Source organism: Rhodnius prolixus, unplaced genomic scaffold (genome assembly GCF_049639745.1).
Source record: "Rhodnius prolixus isolate KJV_2025 unplaced genomic scaffold, Rpr scaffold_2, whole genome shotgun sequence".
In the NCBI taxonomy this organism is placed as follows: domain Eukaryota; kingdom Metazoa; phylum Arthropoda; class Insecta; order Hemiptera; family Reduviidae; genus Rhodnius; species Rhodnius prolixus.
In genome coordinates, this window is record NW_027411592.1 from 24,711,003 (window position 1) to 24,728,789 (window position 17,787).

At 31.5% G+C, this 17,787-nt stretch overlaps 3 protein-coding genes across 4 annotated transcripts in view; 2 read left to right on the forward strand and 1 right to left on the reverse strand.

Moving 5' to 3' along the window:
* Positions 1-876: 876 nt before the first annotated feature.
* Positions 877-11,357, forward strand: LOC141450528 (cation-dependent mannose-6-phosphate receptor-like). Of its 2 annotated transcripts, XM_074121077.1 has the most exons (7): positions 877-1,145; positions 1,506-1,675; positions 3,133-3,248; positions 4,340-4,455; positions 5,310-5,436; positions 6,478-6,616; positions 9,513-11,357. In XM_074121077.1, the coding sequence occupies exons 1-6, from the start codon at positions 994-996 to the stop codon at positions 6,577-6,579; spliced, it is 783 nt and encodes a 260-aa protein (XP_073977178.1). In that variant the 5' UTR covers positions 877-993; the 3' UTR covers positions 6,580-6,616; positions 9,513-11,357. The 2 variants fall into 2 exon arrangements, with proteins under 2 accessions (XP_073977178.1, XP_073977177.1); XM_074121076.1 differs by having other exon boundaries at positions 6,478-11,357.
* A 1,089-nt stretch (positions 11,358-12,446) lies between these two features.
* Positions 12,447-14,960, forward strand: LOC141450531 (trafficking protein particle complex subunit 2-like protein). Its single transcript, XM_074121081.1, has 5 exons — positions 12,447-12,650; positions 12,725-12,897; positions 13,282-13,369; positions 13,504-13,583; positions 13,829-14,960. Exons 1-5 carry the CDS (start codon positions 12,618-12,620, stop codon positions 13,869-13,871), a joined length of 417 nt encoding a protein of 138 aa, XP_073977182.1. The 5' UTR covers positions 12,447-12,617; the 3' UTR covers positions 13,872-14,960.
* Positions 14,961-15,941: 981 nt separating this feature from the next.
* Neurl4 (neuralized E3 ubiquitin protein ligase 4) overlaps positions 15,942-17,787 on the reverse strand; it is a 39,952-nt gene continuing 38,106 nt past the window's right edge. Inside the window, exons 30-31 of the mRNA XM_074121026.1 lie at positions 17,469-17,598; positions 15,942-16,660 (exon numbers count right to left, since the gene is read on the reverse strand). Coding sequence (XP_073977127.1) covers positions 16,492-16,660; positions 17,469-17,598 — 299 coding nt within the window. The 3' untranslated portion in view covers positions 15,942-16,491. The remainder of the gene's footprint in view (positions 16,661-17,468; positions 17,599-17,787) is intronic.

Genomic DNA, 17,787 nt, shown 5'->3' on the forward strand with positions numbered 1-17,787 from the left:
TATGACAGCTAGAGTGAAACTATTTTTGTTAATGAAATAGAAATCGTGGAAATTAAAAATACAGGCTAAATTTATTACTGCTTTTATTATTATTTTAATTTAGGTCGTCAAAATCTGAGGGCATTGACGTTCGGAGCTTTTTCAGTGCGCTGCCAGTTTTTGACAGTTATTTCTCGTTACAAACAATACTCATATTACCGGTTAGTGAACAGTGAGAAGCTCCTCCTAGGAAGAGCTACCTAAGGATCGGCAGCTGGATTCGAGTGGAAATCCAGTGCTCCAATCGATCTAAGGATTAGCTTATCTGTAGATCTAAGGTGAGAACTATTTAAATGCATCTTATCTCCAGGAGACAGGAAATGGTTTAATGCCTGCCTTTCTTCTAGTTTATTTTCTAGAACAATCCTTCTACATGTCCTCCTCTTAACGATTTAAATGTACTTAGATATACATGAAACAATAAACTAAAATAAGTTAATGGCCAAATAACACTATAATCTGTGTGCTGCTTAAAATGAAAGAAGGTACAGGTAGATTGGTTCTTGGAATGCTAAATATTGATGTTGACAGTTTATCATAAATTTGACGCCTCATTTACCAACAAAGAAGAAAAGTAATCTTAAGGAGTGCTTTAAGTTGGGAGCACAAGTTTAAAATAAACTTGAACAGCAAAAGAAGAAAATTTTCCTAAATATTTACTGTAGTAAATGCAAGATTCGTGTAAATTCTTTTTTCTTTTTATATAGTTTTAAATATATCAATAGATATATAATAGAACTTTTCTTGGTAAAATAAAAGTCATTAAATGTTAATGGGCTCACATTCAAAGATCATAATTTGAGTTTAAATTTCCTACATTTAGGCACCCCCATTACATGCAACCTTTCCGTTAGGTTACTACTAGTTGATAATAAAGTAATGATAGTGTGAGTTTATTGGAGGTAGTTGTAAATTTTCCCCTTTAATTTGAATGTTTGTATTGTTTGGCCCAAGATGTTCTCTTCTGCGATAAGCATCTCTGTTATAATAGCATTAACTTCTTTTCTTAATGTTTGGGTACTGGGAGAAAAGTGTGTGCTTCATGATCCAAACAATAGCAAAAAAGTTTCTTTACTGCAAGGAATATCGTTGTTAACTGGTCAGAAGTGAGTATAAACAAGATCAAATTATTTTCAGTGACTATTCTGATCTTTATTGAAGAAAACAAATATTTTACTCTTGTAAGAAAATCAAAGGTAATCCATTAGTGACTATCTTGATAGATTTCTATTTCTTCGTTTTAAATCAAAAATTTTCTTCATTTTTTGGTGGATTCTTTCAGCTAGATGCAAAAATTAACTCATCATTTTAGGACTCAATAAATACTTGAAATACTTAAGATTTTTATTAGTGTCTAATAACTGTAGTTAGGAAAGTGTAGATTAATTGATTTCTATGAATTTATGAATGCCAGAATGAAGATGGTTTCTATGAAAAAAAAAAAAATTTTAATATTTCTTTTCCAGATTCGTAGCATCTTGGAATAATTATACTTATGCCGTTTCAATATGCTCTGACGCATCAAAAGGAAACCACCCTAATGCTAGTGTAACCAGAACAAAGATAACTTCTCAGTCCAGTGTAAATTCTACCGTTGTTCTGGGTCGTTACAATGACACGGATATCGTCGGTGAAGGTAAAGTAAAGTTCGATTGTTTAAAAACTGCTTGGGATATCTGTTAAAATAGATGCAGAGAGAATATTACGCTGTATCAAACTAGTAGTGAAAATATAGTTTGAACTGAAAAAAGTTGAGATTTTGTGTTCAAGAAAAGTATAAGTGTAGGTAATGGAATTCTTAAACAAGAAGTAAAGTCTAAACCACTATTCGCTCCGAACCCCTAATTCAACCTTGAAACGATTGTTTGAAATGACAGTTTTAAATAGGATAGATAATAAATATATAAAGTGGTTGTGTGATGGGTTCTAAAGATTCTAGGTTGAAGACCAGAATTATATTTCAAAATCACATATGGTGGTCGATTTATCTTTCTCATGTGCAACACATCTTCATCCTATCTTCATTCTATCGCTGCTGTAATCTTAATCTTTTTTGGCTGAACTTTTCCAGAGTCGGGCACAATAAAGAACGTGCCGCACTATAAGATGGAACATTGGGTGAGGAGATAAAACCGTTTCTGATTCCCTTATGTGGGAATGAGTTAATCTGATGTGGCCTAGATTAGTGAAGACTACTGATTCTTTCCTCAGAAAGACGCCAAATCAACCAATCTAAGATTGGGTCTAATTTTTTGCGGTTCTGTCTCTGGATCCAACCACACACCTTATTTCTCTAATATCCCTTATTTCCTTATTTGGGTATCAATTTTACAGCTAAGTCTAGTGAGCAGTGAGGCTGCTTCTTTATCCTAACCTTTCAGGTTTGCACCTTTTTTTTGAAACATGACTAGCAATCAACATAAACCTTATTGTAAGTCTAGCTTATTCGTGTTACATTACTGTATAATAAAAAGCATTGTTTTATAATACATTTTCGTTTGCTCCGAGCCTTTGTATAGTATTTTATTGTAAAAAAAATCTCTCCTGATATCCTGACACCTTATGTAAAAGCATGTTTTTATTATACCTTTGAATTATTTAAGTATTTTTAATGTATCCGTAATTTTATTAATGTATTTAATTTAATTTTTAGTGTATGCAAAATTTTGAAATTAATTGTCATTCGTACATAATATGACGTTAGATCTTGCTCTTGGAGATTATTTATTTTGTCTTTCGACTTTTACTTTCCTTTAAAGTAATTTTTACATCTACATTTACTCACTAGATTTTACAAATTAACATTCTTAATCAACTATACAATAATTTTTTTTTTCGGGCCTTATGATCTTATAAAATAGTCCCTTATTGCCATTATAGTAATCTGCTTGATATTTCTGCTGGGCTTCCATTGTAACCCTAGCCTTTATAGCGGTATCGGGAAATTTGGATAGCCCTAGACTTTCAAGGAGGAGCATTTTTAAGATATTAGTCCTCAATTCATAAATTAGTTCAATTTTCACATTCTCTCTTCTCACTTCTGATAATGTGTAGTTTTGAAAGGCGCCAATAATAAAATACAAAAATTTCCAGAAAACTGGCGCCTGCTAATTTATTCCGGGGGTGATCTGGTGGATGAGCCTGGACCCTGTCATGGTACCACCTGGAAAACTCTCATCATGATGACTTGTGATCTAAAGGCGGACGAAGTAAATAATTGCCCTATTTTTTACATTTTTCAAAGTTAATTATATTTTTAGTTTAATTAGTCGTTTCAAGTAATGTATAAATATTAACCCTTAAATTTACCGTCCATGTATAAATGAATACATTATACATGTATGTATAATATTTTAAATATTCTTTCTATTAGTTACAGGGTTATAATTTTACAGAAAAGATTAGTTTATCGAAGAGAATTCAAAATTAAACAAGATCAGATATAAAGAATACTGTGGAAAATCTGACGAACCGGCAAAAGAATAAACCTTTATGATAGGAGAGTAAGAGACGAATCCAACAAAAATATGAATTAATGAAAAATTAATGCATAATTTTTTTAATTTGAAGAGTATGTAATTGATAAAGGAGTAATTGGTTAATGTGCAAACAAGACCACCAGAACAATAAATAAATAAATAAATAATTGATAAAGGTATTATTTTTAAATAAAGATCACTAACTCATTATAACTATATTCCAAACTTAAGAGCCAGCGAAATTAGTTTTGAAAAACGCTAACACATGAATGCATGCTATCTGATCTAATAAAGACAATACGAATAAAGAATAAAGAAATAACTCCAGATAAGAAAGAAAATATTCTGGAAACTGATCTTTCAGCTTGAATTACAGTTGGTAACACCTAAATCAAATACAAGTCTTATACTGCCACTCTGATAGCAACACGTTTTTGCACGGATGTATGCTTTTATCAGAAGCTGATCTGTTACTGAGGTGAACTTCGTGAGAGGAGTGTATAGACCGAAAAGTTATCAAGGTCTATACTGACTCACCTAGAGTTCACTACATAAAGAAGAAAATGAAAGTCAAGAATGAAGCCTAACTCAATTACATTGAAGAAGATTAGATTAGATTAGATAGTAGATGGGACGGGACCTACGCCCCATGGCACCGCAGCCACAGAAGACTTTACATTGAAGAAAGATTCGTTACAGTTTTTTTTTGGCGCATCGACTGCTGAGGTCATTAGCGCCCTCATTACAGTTTATTAATAATGTTCTGTAATTAATTAATGTTTTGTATTTACATTACTTTACAAATTATATCTATTTTATAGTTAAACGTGGAATTATTGGACCCCTTGGACGGTGGGTGTTTCGCAATGTTCCATTTAAAGACGTCCATTATCTGTCCGTTGCCAGGCCTGAGCCCATGGTCTGTCTTCATAATGTTGTAAGTCATTTTGTTTTTAGTTATAATTTATTTTAATTACACTGTTGTCGATGACGAGTTTGAAATACGGGTAAAATATAGTGACTGAAATAATTTTTTTGAGAAGCGGTGTTTTTTTTTATTATGGCGCGTAAACATCTAAGATCATTGGCGCCCGAAGCTTTTTTCATGCACTGCCAGCCTCCGGACAGAGTTTCCTCGTTACAGATAGCACTGTCCATCACCGGACAGTGAGCTGTAAGAAAATCGTAAAAAGAAAAAAAACACAAAGGCTAGCAGCTGGATTCAAACCCGGAATCTCCGTGTGGGAGATTAGGGAATCCTTTTCCTAATGGAGAGGTAATACATTCAAAAAACTTAGTAAACGTTTCGGCAAGTTTATTGTCTTTTTAAAGAAAATTTGTCTTTAAAGTAAACATCATGTATTATGTAAATATTATATAATTATGAAATTTAACTAACATAACAGTAAATTTTATTTTGTGACAAACTGTCAGCTTGCAGTTAGAAATATCTTTAAAGTATTTTGCGAAATTTTCGAGGCCCACAGTAGGATATTTAAGTAAATTGGCTCAACTGTAAGAAGCTTGAAATTAATTAATACTTTTTGTCACTTATCGCTGACTCACGACATATAGTGAACAATGATTTAAAAGAAATCTGAAAAACATATTCGAGCACAATCGTATGCAATCTCAGTTTTTTTTTTCAACTTGAATATTCGCAACGAAAAAACAAGTAGGAAATTCAGAAGCTCTAAGTCTTCTAGATCACTTTTTAGCAGTTCCTATCTTTATTTACTTGCAAACATTGCTTAATTATTCACTTATTCTTTCAATCATTTCCCTTTTCAGATTATTGACAGGAGGAGTTTGTTATTTGGTGATTGGCATAGCTTATAGACGTCTAGTGGCAGGTGCCAAAGGATGGGAGCAAATTCCTAATTACAACTTTTGGAGGGATCCTTGTGCTTGGCCAAAGGTAAACTGAAAATTCAATTTATCTAGTACTAAGTGGCAGGATTTATAATAATCAGAATAATATCTTACTAGTAAAATACCCATAGTTAAGGCTATGGAATACATTGTTATGAATCATTTGCGTATAAATTACCGAAATTCGTTTCAAACAGTTCAAGCCCAAATCACAGATAACAATGAAATAGATGGTTTAAGTAAGCCGTTTGAACTCTTCAACCACCTGACTGTTTGCCCAGGGCTAACTTGCTTTTCAATCCATCCTTCAAATTAAGTGCTCAGAACTTCTTTGTAATCTTCAATTCTGCATCTGTAGGATGTCCATGCTGAATGGGAAATGATAGTTTGATAGGATCATAGAAATTTAGGGTATAAGAGAGTTTCCCCCTGTAAAAATTGTGACTTCAATGTCGAATTTGTGCAGATTTAGAGCTGGTATCAGTGTAGACTCTTGGAGGTTTTGGTTGCGCAACAGAATGATTGAAGCGTCAACCTCGAGGAGGAGGAAGTGAGGTAGTACCCAGATAATTAAACAGAAAAAAATTAACAAATGAAAGGCCCTCTACCAAAATAATCTATCTTCTTCTTCTTCATGTATCTATCTCTTCTTTGAAAAGCCTGAACCATTTCCACTTCCTTCTGTGGATCCCAGATATTTAAAACTGAAAATGGCATTCTGCTCACGTTGATACTGCTGCTTTTCATGAACCGCTTGATAAAGTACCTCACTTCCATTTTTCTCATCTAACTTCTTCCACAACCAGCTGGGCTCTAAGTAGCAGATTTCTAATAAATAGGTCCATTTTTTGTTGCGGTTTAAGATCTCTTGTGTTTGTCTCCCTGCAGAGGTTTTAGCACTAAGTTCACTAAACATTTCACTTCTGTTTAAAACATATCTCAAGAAATCGATTTTTCGTGAGTTTTGGGATGCTCCCATGTTAGGGTTTCTTCCAAAATGCTGTTCAAGATTAAGTTACTGTTAATCAATTAAAATTTCTATGTTTATGTCATAATTTTAATATTATTTAATTTAATTATTTTGCAGGAATATTTAATGTCTCAAGATTCTTCCCGTCGTTCAGAACACTGGAACAACAGTAGACCTAACGCTTCTGACTCTGTGGATGAACCTTTGCTGCATCCATAGCCTCTCCTTGGTTACCCCTAGGAAAGATTTATTAGGGGTAAGATAATTTTGAAAGAAAACTGATACCAAAATGCATTAATAAGTAAATGTGCTATATTACTTTATTGAGAAATATAACGTACGTCGATGGAAATTAATTATGTACGTATTTTCCAATTTTAAATATAAGTAACCGTAAAGAAACATATTTTTTAAGGTAAAATTAATAATCAAGAAATGAAATCATCTAATTTTAATTGAAGTTTTTGAATTACACTGTAAGGTGTACTCATTGTTTGAAGAAGTTCCATATTTAAGTTGAGATGAAAGCTTTGTTTTTCATTTATGTTTATGTTATAATGAAATTGTCTTTCGGCGAAAATTAATCATAACTTAATTGTAATGCATGTCTAGTAAATTAGCTCTCTTTTAGTCTCTGCACACAATAATAATTAAAAAAAAACAGAACTTAAGTTTTTTTACAAAATGATCCTTTATAAAGGCAAATTTGGGTCAACGAGCCAGGGAAAATATTTAATTTTCTGAAGGAGAGTAACAAATCATAACTGGTGCTTTTAGAAACATCAGCATTCCTTGACATTATTGTAACACATTGATTCTACAAGAGCGGTTAATTGAAAAAAGTGTGCTCTTCCTAATTAAATGCACTTTGGTGAGCATAATGTGTTTAATTTTTAATGACTACATGTTTTCCACTATTTTGATCTTCCGTCTTCTGTGATTTCAGGGAAATGACGCTTCATTCCCTTCTTCTTTCTCGATTTTCTAATTGGAAACATTTTGAAAGCTCTCGTTTTCTAAACCCTATTTGTTATTTTTGCTGGTCTCGTTCTAGTTTTTATTTTATATTATTTTTTAAAGGTAAATTTAGCATCAAATCGTCAAATTTGCACTGATTTTGGGTGCTAGTATGAAAGTAGAATGTAACATTTAGTCAAGTAAAAACTTCGCATAATTAAAAGTAACTAAGAAATTGTATACAATTTCACATATATTGTTAGTTTTCAAGTAGTATTGATCTGGTCAGAGATAAAAATACTTACACGTGAAGTTCAATGTGGACAGATCCGGAAAGCTCTGTTTTTTGGTTCCTGCTTTCTAAGCATAATATATTATTTCGACTGTTTAGCCCTTAAGGGAACACATATGTCGAAAAACAACTTGCATTCAACCAGTAATTGTTAGTGATGGTTAACTCTGGGAGGTTATAATAAAAGATAATGGGCTAACTTTATTCTAAGTGCTCTTATCTTTACTAGAAGTTTGTAAAATTTCATTGTTTCATTAAAATTGCTTTAAAAAATAATGCTATTAACTTTCTTTTCCATTCTTTTACTTCTCTTACTGTACCAGGTAAGAAGTATTAAAATCGTGTCAAATTTTCGATTCGAGTTACCGCCGGATTTTTTTTTTTTTTTTTTTTGAGCCCAAAAAAGTGGTGTTCACTATTGGTCCGAATGTGTGATCGATGTGTCTGTATGTGTCCAAGTAAGTTTTTGTGTATCTGTGGAATGTATACACAGCAGCAAAACACGAAAACGGTAATTCGCAAGAAGTTAGAATTTGATATTAGGTTCAGGTACCACCGTCGGACCTGACAATAAGCTTTTTGATAAAATCAATCAAAGAAGCATTGTCGCCTCTTTTCTAAATGGCACATACGATTTTTTTTCTTCACAAATTTGCATACTTATTGCTCATATGTCGTTCTGCTATTTTGATTCAAAACATTCAAGGGCGCTTCTTATGAGTGAAGGGTTGGTGATAGGGATTTCCACGAAGTCTCATTTTAGTGAATGTGTGGACTTATTACCTTTTAAATACGTATTAATAAAGGAGATAAAAGCAAAAACTAAAATTCCAAATTTGTAAATAAGTAGATGACCAGAATTCAACCAATAGATGTTTAAAGTATTTTAAATATTTTTACGTAAACAGTCCCTTTAAAAAGAACATATATTGAATTGAGTTTTTTCTTTCAAATTTTAAATTTCAAGATAATTTAAGTACCTTGAACTGCGGCAAGAGAAAGTCATTAGTATTCACACCGAATTGTTAGTATTATTTTCTCTTCAGTCGATTATTATGATTCTCAAGGAAATAATTTGCTTAAGAACTATTTATTCACTAATAAATAAATAACTAATGAATAAATTACACTTCTGACTACTGTCAAAGTGCAGCTACATTTCAAGTTTATGGTTAAAGTGCTTAAAGTTATTAAACAAATTGCTCTCACAGAATATATTCTGCACATTATCTTTATTGTTCCTATATTTTAATGAAATTTAAAGATTTATTTGTAAGAAAATACTTTTTAAAAGGATATCAATCAGAATTGCTTTTTTTTTTATATTACTTTGTCTGCCAAAATTGCATTTAAATAATAAAGCAGAATCATTAATTTCATTTTCGCTCTTAATAAGTGCTATCGAACGGAGAAAGTAGTTGCACAAATATGCCCTACTTTTTTGCCATTGTTATTATTTTGTTCTATAGGAATTTTATATACTCATTTTTGACTCAGCTATGATCAATATTTAAAAGCGTAAATTTGATTATTTTGAGTAATTTATTCACAACATTGTTTAGATAAGAAAATAGCTTTATTTGCAGTTTAAATATCTTCAGTTCAAATGGAAGTAACTTTTTTCTCACCTGAAATTGGACGCTTAAAAGAATGCAAATTTCTTTGGAAAGTATTCTATACTTAAATCAGGCTCCTGTTTTCACTTAATCCCATTCAACTCACTGGTTTCATTCTAAAACCACGAAATATTATTGATCTCCGTCATTGGGAAAGAAATTTTATCTGGTGCTATATCAGTATTCCCGTTCTATACCTTAGGAACAGTCTGCGTGTAAAATGTAAAAACTTAACAAGAAATTTCTTATCCTGGCAATTCTTTCTATAGTTGCTTGTGTATTCTTAGTTTAAGCTATAAATCTGCGGGAACGTACTTGGTCACCAGAAACAATTTGGAATCCTGGGAAAGAAAATATTCTTACAGCCTCTCCTCAGTTTTATGATCAACTTCTGTGGAGATGAATTAGAAGAGTGTGCCTCTTTTTAATGGTATATGTAATTTCTTGCATAATAATTTGAAACGAACGTATCACTTTAAAATGAAATCTAAAGGAGGAGTAAAATATAATTCCATGCACCTCTACATTACCTGACATGCTAATCTCACCGTTGGTCGCTTTCAGTATTAGTTGTTTTTATTGTCAAGTAGCTTTTACGCTACTAAAACAATATGTTACTATATAAAAATGTGGAACCATATATTTAATACTGAATTCTGTCCTAGGGCATATCAAGGCTATTCTGATCGCAATTAATCTTTAGTTTTTGAGGCGAATCCGTGATATTTAGCATGTACAAGAAAGCTATGCCTCAAAAAGGACGTCTCTAAGTTTCCTATTTACAACATCGCTTAGAATACCTGGAGATTTAGAGGGTTACATGATCAACCTTGTTTTTGTAGAAGTGCGATTGGCTCACGTCGCGGTAAAAGTAAAAATAAATGCTTGACCTTCTGCTCCTCTTGAATGTACAAAATAAAATAATAAATGAGTTCTCAAAAATATTATTCTAATTGCAAAAAGATAAACCATCTTTCCTTTCCGTTAAAATATTGAAATGATCCGGAAAACCGATTTGGACACGTCCAAGATCTCATAAATAAATTGTACTGTAGCAAAATAACTTTTTTTAGATTGTGAGAGAACTAATGAAAAGATGTGAAGTTAACTTAAAAAAAGTCAAACGATTTTGGAAAGTACATCAAATCTAAAACTGGTATTTTGAAAATTAATAAAATTGGATAGAAATTAATTCACAGTTGTGGCAGATATTGTACCGCATCAGATTTTCCTTTGTCATATTTAATTTATTTTATCCTAATGTTTATTTTGGTAAACTTGGATATCGAACCCTTTCTATTTTTTCAGATTTATAATCACGTTTCTTGAATATGTATTACTTTCCAGCGGTAAAGTATGAAGTTCGCCTTACAAGTTAAATAATTGGTACAGTGAAATGGCTTATTTAAGCAACAAGTTGGTTACAAAAGTAGATTATGTAAAAATTTGGTTTTTCTGTTTTATAAAAATCAAACTGTGCTTAAAAAAAAAATCTATGTGTAAGATCTAATTAATATTTGCGCAATTGGTAACAAATCTTTAATTATTGTAAAAAAAAAAGCCATAAATATGAATTGAAAAATTATTATTTAAACTATACGTTATTAAATTTCAGCGGCCTATTTAAAACATTTCAAACTTAGGCCCTACCTACATATTTCAAACTTTTCAGTTTGTTCGTACGAATTCGATAGAGGTGGTATATTTTTTAAATAAAATAAGAAAAACTGTATGTTAAACTTATAATTTATTCAAAAATTTAATATAAAAATAACCTTATCCCAACAGTTTTGTTTTATATATACGAATATATATTTATCACTTTATATATCTTGGCACTTATGTAATTTTTAATTCATATTTAATTAGTAAATATCATTTTCTGGATAATAATGAAACCCATAAGAACTTTCAAATTAAAAATACAGTTAATTATATGCAAATATCTTTTAAAAATTAAAAAATAATTCTTTTAAAAGCGCGAATGACCCAAAGTCGATGCGCAAAAAAAATCTTTCATGTATAAATCTAACTGTAATTGAATTTGTTCTAGTCATTGGGAAAAGAAGAATAATGTGATTGGATGGTTTAGGATGGATATTTAAATAAAGCAACTGTTTCTATTATTGTAATTGTTATTGAGTTTATTTTAGACAGTTCCTACTAAATAAAATAAAATGAATGAATTAATTTAATTAGTGAATTAAATTAAAAAGTCTTTTCAACCTCTTTCTTATATTTTTTTCTAAGCAGAATCGATTCGAATTTTTAAAAAAATATAACTATTGACATTGCGAAGGCTTTTTTATTCAGCCTGTAACTATTACTTTCTTCAAGTTGACTCAACTATTTGTGGTTACTGGTGCCGAGCTTTCTAATACCCTGATCGCTTTCAAGACGCTTTTCCTTAGAATTGAGACTGTCCGTTAACAGAAAATGAATCTCTAAGAAAAAATGGGCAATGCTTCTGCGTGCTTTTAAACATGTAGAGAATCCTTTCGCTTTTCCCTAAAAGAAGCATAGTTAACGTGTCAAGATTTGGTTTTATGATTTAATGAATAAATGTTACGAACATGTAAGTATAACTCTCTACAGACTGATTAATTGGCAATTTACTATAATTAAGTAACTAATTAAATTGTATTATTTTTATTTTATTTTATTTTTTTGTAAAAAATGAAGGCAATTTGATAATTCATAGCTGTCATAGAAAACATAATTGTGTGTCCTTGGTTATTTCTTTACTGTCGAAGACAGGGCAATCATGTTATCAGTTCTTCACAATTCGTTGGTCTAAGAAAGATTCCAGTTACCCACTGAGACCTAATCAGACTGTAAAAAAAAGAAAATCAGGGGCCCCATAAGGAAATTGGTGCCTTGGACGAAACGTTTTTTCACTCAGGTTTTTCTCAGGTGAACAGTTTCATAAAGCTTTCGCTTTTAATTCAGTCAATCTACTTCATTCATCGGACTAAATGTTTGTTATTCATTTGAGAATTCCTTTTCAACGGATAAAGATGATGGGCTTGACAGGCTGAACCACTGTCTCTCATTTTAATGCCATTTCCAATAGAAAGTCGGCAGCTTACTGACATTCCAAAGTGATGAAATTCTTAGAGCGTTTTTCGGCAACCATTAAGTGATCTGAATTTTCTGAACTAAATCAATGTTCTCTCCTCTTAGCAAAATGAGTTGGCATTACTGAGATCGTACTTCAAGTATTGCAAGAGGTTATTTTAGTGTTACCAACCAAACTGGGTGTAATCAGCCAGTGAATGAACGTTTTTTGTCACTCCTAGTATAGAAACATTTGTAGAGCAGTGGATACATAATCACTAAAAAAAAATAAGATGAAACTGTTAGAAATGATGAGTCAAAAAAGATAATTTGAAATGGCAGTGTGCATTGCATTAATAGGAAAAGATGTAATAAATTTATTTTACTAAAATATGCCATTTAAACAAATTTTTGTTTTATTTTTTTATTGTGATCATTTTAGAATGCTCCCAAATTTGTGTCATGTTCGGATCCGGAGGCAGAGCTGGAGTTTCACTTCAAGGTTCATTCAGCTTTGGATATAATTGAAGAAAAGTTAACTACGGTTGCCAAGGCAACTAATGACATCCGCGACTCCTATCTTGGACTACTTTACGCAACAGAGGAGCATAAAATGTATCCTTAAATTATGGCAATTTTGCTGGTTAATAGGATTGGACAAGACGCCAGTTCCGTTTTCATGTATTCCTGTCTCTTACTGGGGACATCCAATGTTTAATTTGCCCTGAAGCTGTAACTATTTTCGACCAATGGTTTATTCCAAAGTGTAGTTTCTATATCTGTTTATTTATTTTGTATTCTCATTTTTTAACCAATGTTCTCTTATGTCAACATTTCTTGGACAACCTCTTCGATAATCTTTAAATCCAGTCTAGAAGTCTCATTCCTCCTCAATCCACATTGTTTTTACGCACTAGATAAGAACATTAATCATAATATTTTATAATAAATGGTATTATACATCTGTTACCTACATAAAAAAACCTTAGCATTGTGAAGATTCGGATATGTTACTAACACCAAGATAAAAATAATCATAGCAGTGGATGCTAATCAAAACATACTTCGTGATAATGATATCAGGGCGGTAAGGCTGTATTAGTTTTAGTTTATTAGTTGTCGCTATCCCTTGTGATATCTTATCATTTAAACATAAAGTAAGCGGAAAATTAAGTGCATAGGTCCTCACTAGTTATTTTTTTTCTTTTGTGATTCTTACAGATGTTCCGGAAGCTACACGGTGCTTACGCTGATGTTGTTTGCAATCCTTTTTACATTCCTGGTGAAATAATTTCATCCAAGTAAGGCACTCAATTTATTCAATTTTGAGAAATAATGAGGTTTATTCCAATGATTTTAATGTTGAACAAAAAAATCGGTGCAGTTAGAGATAATCCTATTTATTCTTTTGTTGAGATCCTTGATTTTTTTTCACGTTGACATTACAAATTATCGTTATCAGTGTAATTTTGATACCATTGCATAAGTTAAATATATGGAGCAATTGTCTAAACAAAATCTAATCCTCTTGTTTTTCTTTTTTCAGAAAGTTTCATGATATCATTCGAGGTATGCTTATCAAAAGCTGAAATTATAAAATCTATTACATCTTTCGCTACTGTTACGAACTTTTTTATATAATCATATAGAAGTTAACAATGAAAATAAATCATTGTCAATTGTTCATATGAAACATAATGTAAAAAGAAGTTTTTTTTGCTTGTTGCAAATCTTCATATTTGTAATAATCATATTCCCCTCCCGTAAAAAATAGTAAATCAGTAGTAAAAAATACACCAGAAACAAACTGTAATCATGCAGATCCTGATTGTTTAAGATTCAAATGTAAATTACAAATAAGTGTGAAAAAAATTAATGAAAATAAAATTTCACGTGAAAGAGATGTCTAACTAAAACGAAAGAATAAGGTGAAAATTATAAAACCTCATAAATGAGCTGAAGTACATGATTTCCATGTGGAGATCGCTGATCACAGGGAGAAAACACTGCCCAGAGTTCGACAGTGCTCTGAAAAATGCTAATTTCAGGTGTCGAAGGGCCTTAAATTATACATTTATATAAAAGAAAAATTCTCTCACGAAAACTTCATTCAGAGATCACACAAATCTATTAAAATTTACGGCGTCAATAATTCTACAATTAATAAATAAAATAGGCTTCCTTCCTTCCATACTTCCCAGCTTGACTGGGACTATCCCGCTTAAAAGTTTTTATCCTGTTGACCTTGCCACTTTACTCAACATCTATTATTTAATAAAAGTTAAAAGTGCCAAATACATACGATGTTCTCAAAGTGTATAAAATATAAAATAAATACATTTTCAGACTTGCCAGGCATTCTAACACCCGTTCAGAAGTTATTTTTAAACGGGAACATTCTCATACGAGAACATTTTTAATATTGTCATCAATATAATTTAATATTGAATAATGCGGTCTGAAGAAATTGATAGGAATGGCTGTATCAAATTGCATTGCAGTCACAAACTAGTGTTGAATTGACGCAATTAAATTTTATTTTCAGTGTCACAATCATGAAATATTATTGATTACAAGAAAGTTGTTTTCCAGAATTTAGAGGGTTTCTCCAAACCCAGACTATACTGTTGTAATGTATTATGAGTGTTTCTAAAATAAAATCCTTTCAATGTCACTTATAGAGGTAGAAATTACAACTTTTATTTGATACATTTTCCTAGTAAAAGCTTAAGGTAGTACGGGAGGTGAGGTGAGCACAGCTTCTTCTTAAGTGCCACTGAAGTGTAATGAATGGCCTTATTACTTCTGATATATACATAGGAATTAATGACGTAAAAATTAGGAGTTAATTGAAGAAAATCGCTTTTGAGGAAGTGGGGCAATTTTTTCACCCAAAACGTTACAAATTTTATTTTGTAAATTGCGGCGAGAGAAAGTGATCTGAGTGTTCATTCAAGGCATCAAACTTTTTTGACTAGGTTCACATACTCGCACAGACCACTATTTCTAAAAACCACTTTAGATCACGGAGAACTTCAAAACAGATATTTTCGGTTGATTTCGAATATTTGACGTGACCACAATATTTCCTTACCTGTGGTTAAGAGTAAGTAATGTAGTTCCAAAGTTTTGTGTAGCACTTTAACAAAAAACTGGTCGAATCATTTAGTAAAAACAAATGTCCCTTTAAAGAAAAGTGTTACCAACTGGAATAAATTACTGCCGATGAGCTCAATTCCTTAAGATTCACATCACGAGATTTTTTTATAGCCCACTTACATTTTATTGCACGAATTATATATAAAAATAGATATAAAAGTCAAACTAAGAGAGAACTGGTTCAAATAAGTCGTGGCGACAAACTCAGCAATCTATCTATCGAACTTAAAACTACAAAACAAGTACTTCTGATTAAACTTCGAACAAAAAATTTGCTCGAATATCCATCCTCTTCATTTATAAAACATCAGATAAACAAACGATCAAAAACAAAAAATTTGGTTAGGTCCGAGTGCAGATAATATCATTGATTTGCATGCACGCATGTTAATTGTATCATGACGATGGATGTTAGTCCGCAACCGGTCAGGAATACAATGAACATGCGTGCTAAGACGGATATAAACAAAAACAAAAAAATGGAAAATGTAAAAAGTAAATTAATTTATCAACAAATAACCGAACTGTATTTACATTTTTAAAAATATAAATAAAATATAAATAATTACATCCAACAAAAATAAAGTCAATACAAAAAGAAAAATAAAAAGTATGTTTAACAAAATAAAACACACACAAATTTTCTTCAAATTCATTTAAGGAATGAAATAAAAGATCTTTATTGCAAATGACTTGGATAGCACCTTGTATGAATTTTAAAAAGGCTTTCTTCTTAATTCTATAGTTCTGAGGCATACATCTTCCTTTTTTAAAAGTACCAATATATTCATTCTGCTTTATTTGTGTTGGGAATTAAAAATAAAAAGTTACTCATTAATAGAAAGGTACAGCTGGACGAAGCGTTTTGCAAAAATAGAAGACATAATGATGGTAAGAAATATTTAGTATACCTTAATTATTTTAAATTGTGCTGCCCTTTGTTTTAGCTTTCATTTTTGTTTTCCTTCCTGATTTAGAATTTATTTTTTTTACAAAACTTCGTTGTTAATGCGAACCCTTAACGGAAGTGCAAAAGCTTGCATTAGCTTGTCATAAATGATTCACTTCCAACCTGAGTAATAATGCAACAAGGGAAGTCGCACTACTTTCTTTGGTGACCCATTCTGTTTGCGTTGCTACTTTATATGAGCCGGGACGGATCAGCAATTCGAACGCAGCGTGTGCAAGGTAACTTTCTTTGGTTTTTGGGTCTGTATACCTAAAAAGAGAAATCCATTCAGAATCTATATAATAAATTTAGAAATTTGAGAGAATGTGAGGAAGAGAAGAGATTTCTACAATTTTCTTCTTTTAGTTTTCCTAAATTAGAAATTGTTAAATAATTAAAATGCCCACAAAACTCAATTAACATCAGAATGTTCTAAAACAATTTTACTGGAAAACCAACTCAAACACATTGGAGGGCTACTCACAAGATAAATTTACGAATGAGTAAATACTTTGAGAAATCTTGGAGATACTGTAAAACATGCAAATAGAATATGGAACGTGTTGAATTCACCACAATATTAATTAGGATTCATCAATGATTTTAAATTTATACCTGCAATTCTTATTTCCGTCAAAAAATTGAAACATAATTAAGAAAAATTAATTAAATTACTTTATGTTTTAGAAGTACACGCGAATTACAGAGCACCGTGCAATTTCGTGTAATAGTACAATGACTAGAAAAATCTAACGATAAAACAATTCGTGTATGGTAAAAACTGTTGTGCTTGCCTTCAACCAATTAAGACGAATGTCAAATGTGGGACAACGCTAAATTATTTTCAGACTGCCGGGTCATCCGTGGTGCTAGGGCCACGATTATATATTGTACCCGGAGCCAGAAGCAGTTACTAAGTTGAAGTCCTTTAACTTAAAAATGTAATACTTTCGTTTGATTAGAAGCACAATTTTGTACACATTTAATAAAGTACGCTCCGTGCAAAAATGACCTTCGCGCATATAATGATAAAGTGGAGCTAATAACAAAATTTCAAAGCGCAGAAAAAAAAACTTACTGGTATTTATATGGGCTACGATCAGTAGCGGCCGACAAAGTAGGACTTATGACAAGCTGGGAATTATTTGTGTCATCCAGCTTTCTGTCTGATATTTTTCTGCCTGCCGTAGCTATTACATTCATTTCACCTGAAAATTAAAAAAGAGAGTAGTAATTGTTTCGATACTGAATTAAAATTTATAAAAAAGTGAAACTAAAGTAATGCCTATTTTTCCAGGCGGGCTCAAGTCTAACTACCAAATTAGGTGTTATGGACGGAGGCGACGAGTAAACGTACTTATATAAATTTCTCACATTACCTATTTAAAAAAAAAAAC

What these genes read in the sequence shown, in the direction of transcription:
- LOC141450531 (XM_074121081.1), top strand. Translation starts at nt 12,618, where the DNA reads ATGGCAGTGTGCATTGCATTAATAGGAAAAGAT. An exon ending in GTGATAATGATATCAGGGCG is followed by an intron (nt 13,370 to 13,503) that starts GTAAGGCTGTAT and finishes TGATTCTTACAG; the next exon opens with ATGTTCCGGAAGCTACACGG. An exon ending in GGTGAAATAATTTCATCCAA is followed by an intron (nt 13,584 to 13,828) that starts GTAAGGCACTCA and finishes TTCTTTTTTCAG; the next exon opens with AAAGTTTCATGATATCATTC.
- LOC141450528 (XM_074121076.1), top strand. Translation starts at nt 994, where the DNA reads ATGTTCTCTTCTGCGATAAGCATCTCTGTTATAATAGCATTAACTTCT. An exon ending in TCGTTGTTAACTGGTCAGAA is followed by an intron (nt 1,146 to 1,505) that starts GTGAGTATAAAC and finishes TTTCTTTTCCAG; the next exon opens with ATTCGTAGCATCTTGGAATA. An exon ending in GTGATCTAAAGGCGGACGAA is followed by an intron (nt 3,249 to 4,339) that starts GTAAATAATTGC and finishes TCTATTTTATAG; the next exon opens with TTAAACGTGGAATTATTGGA.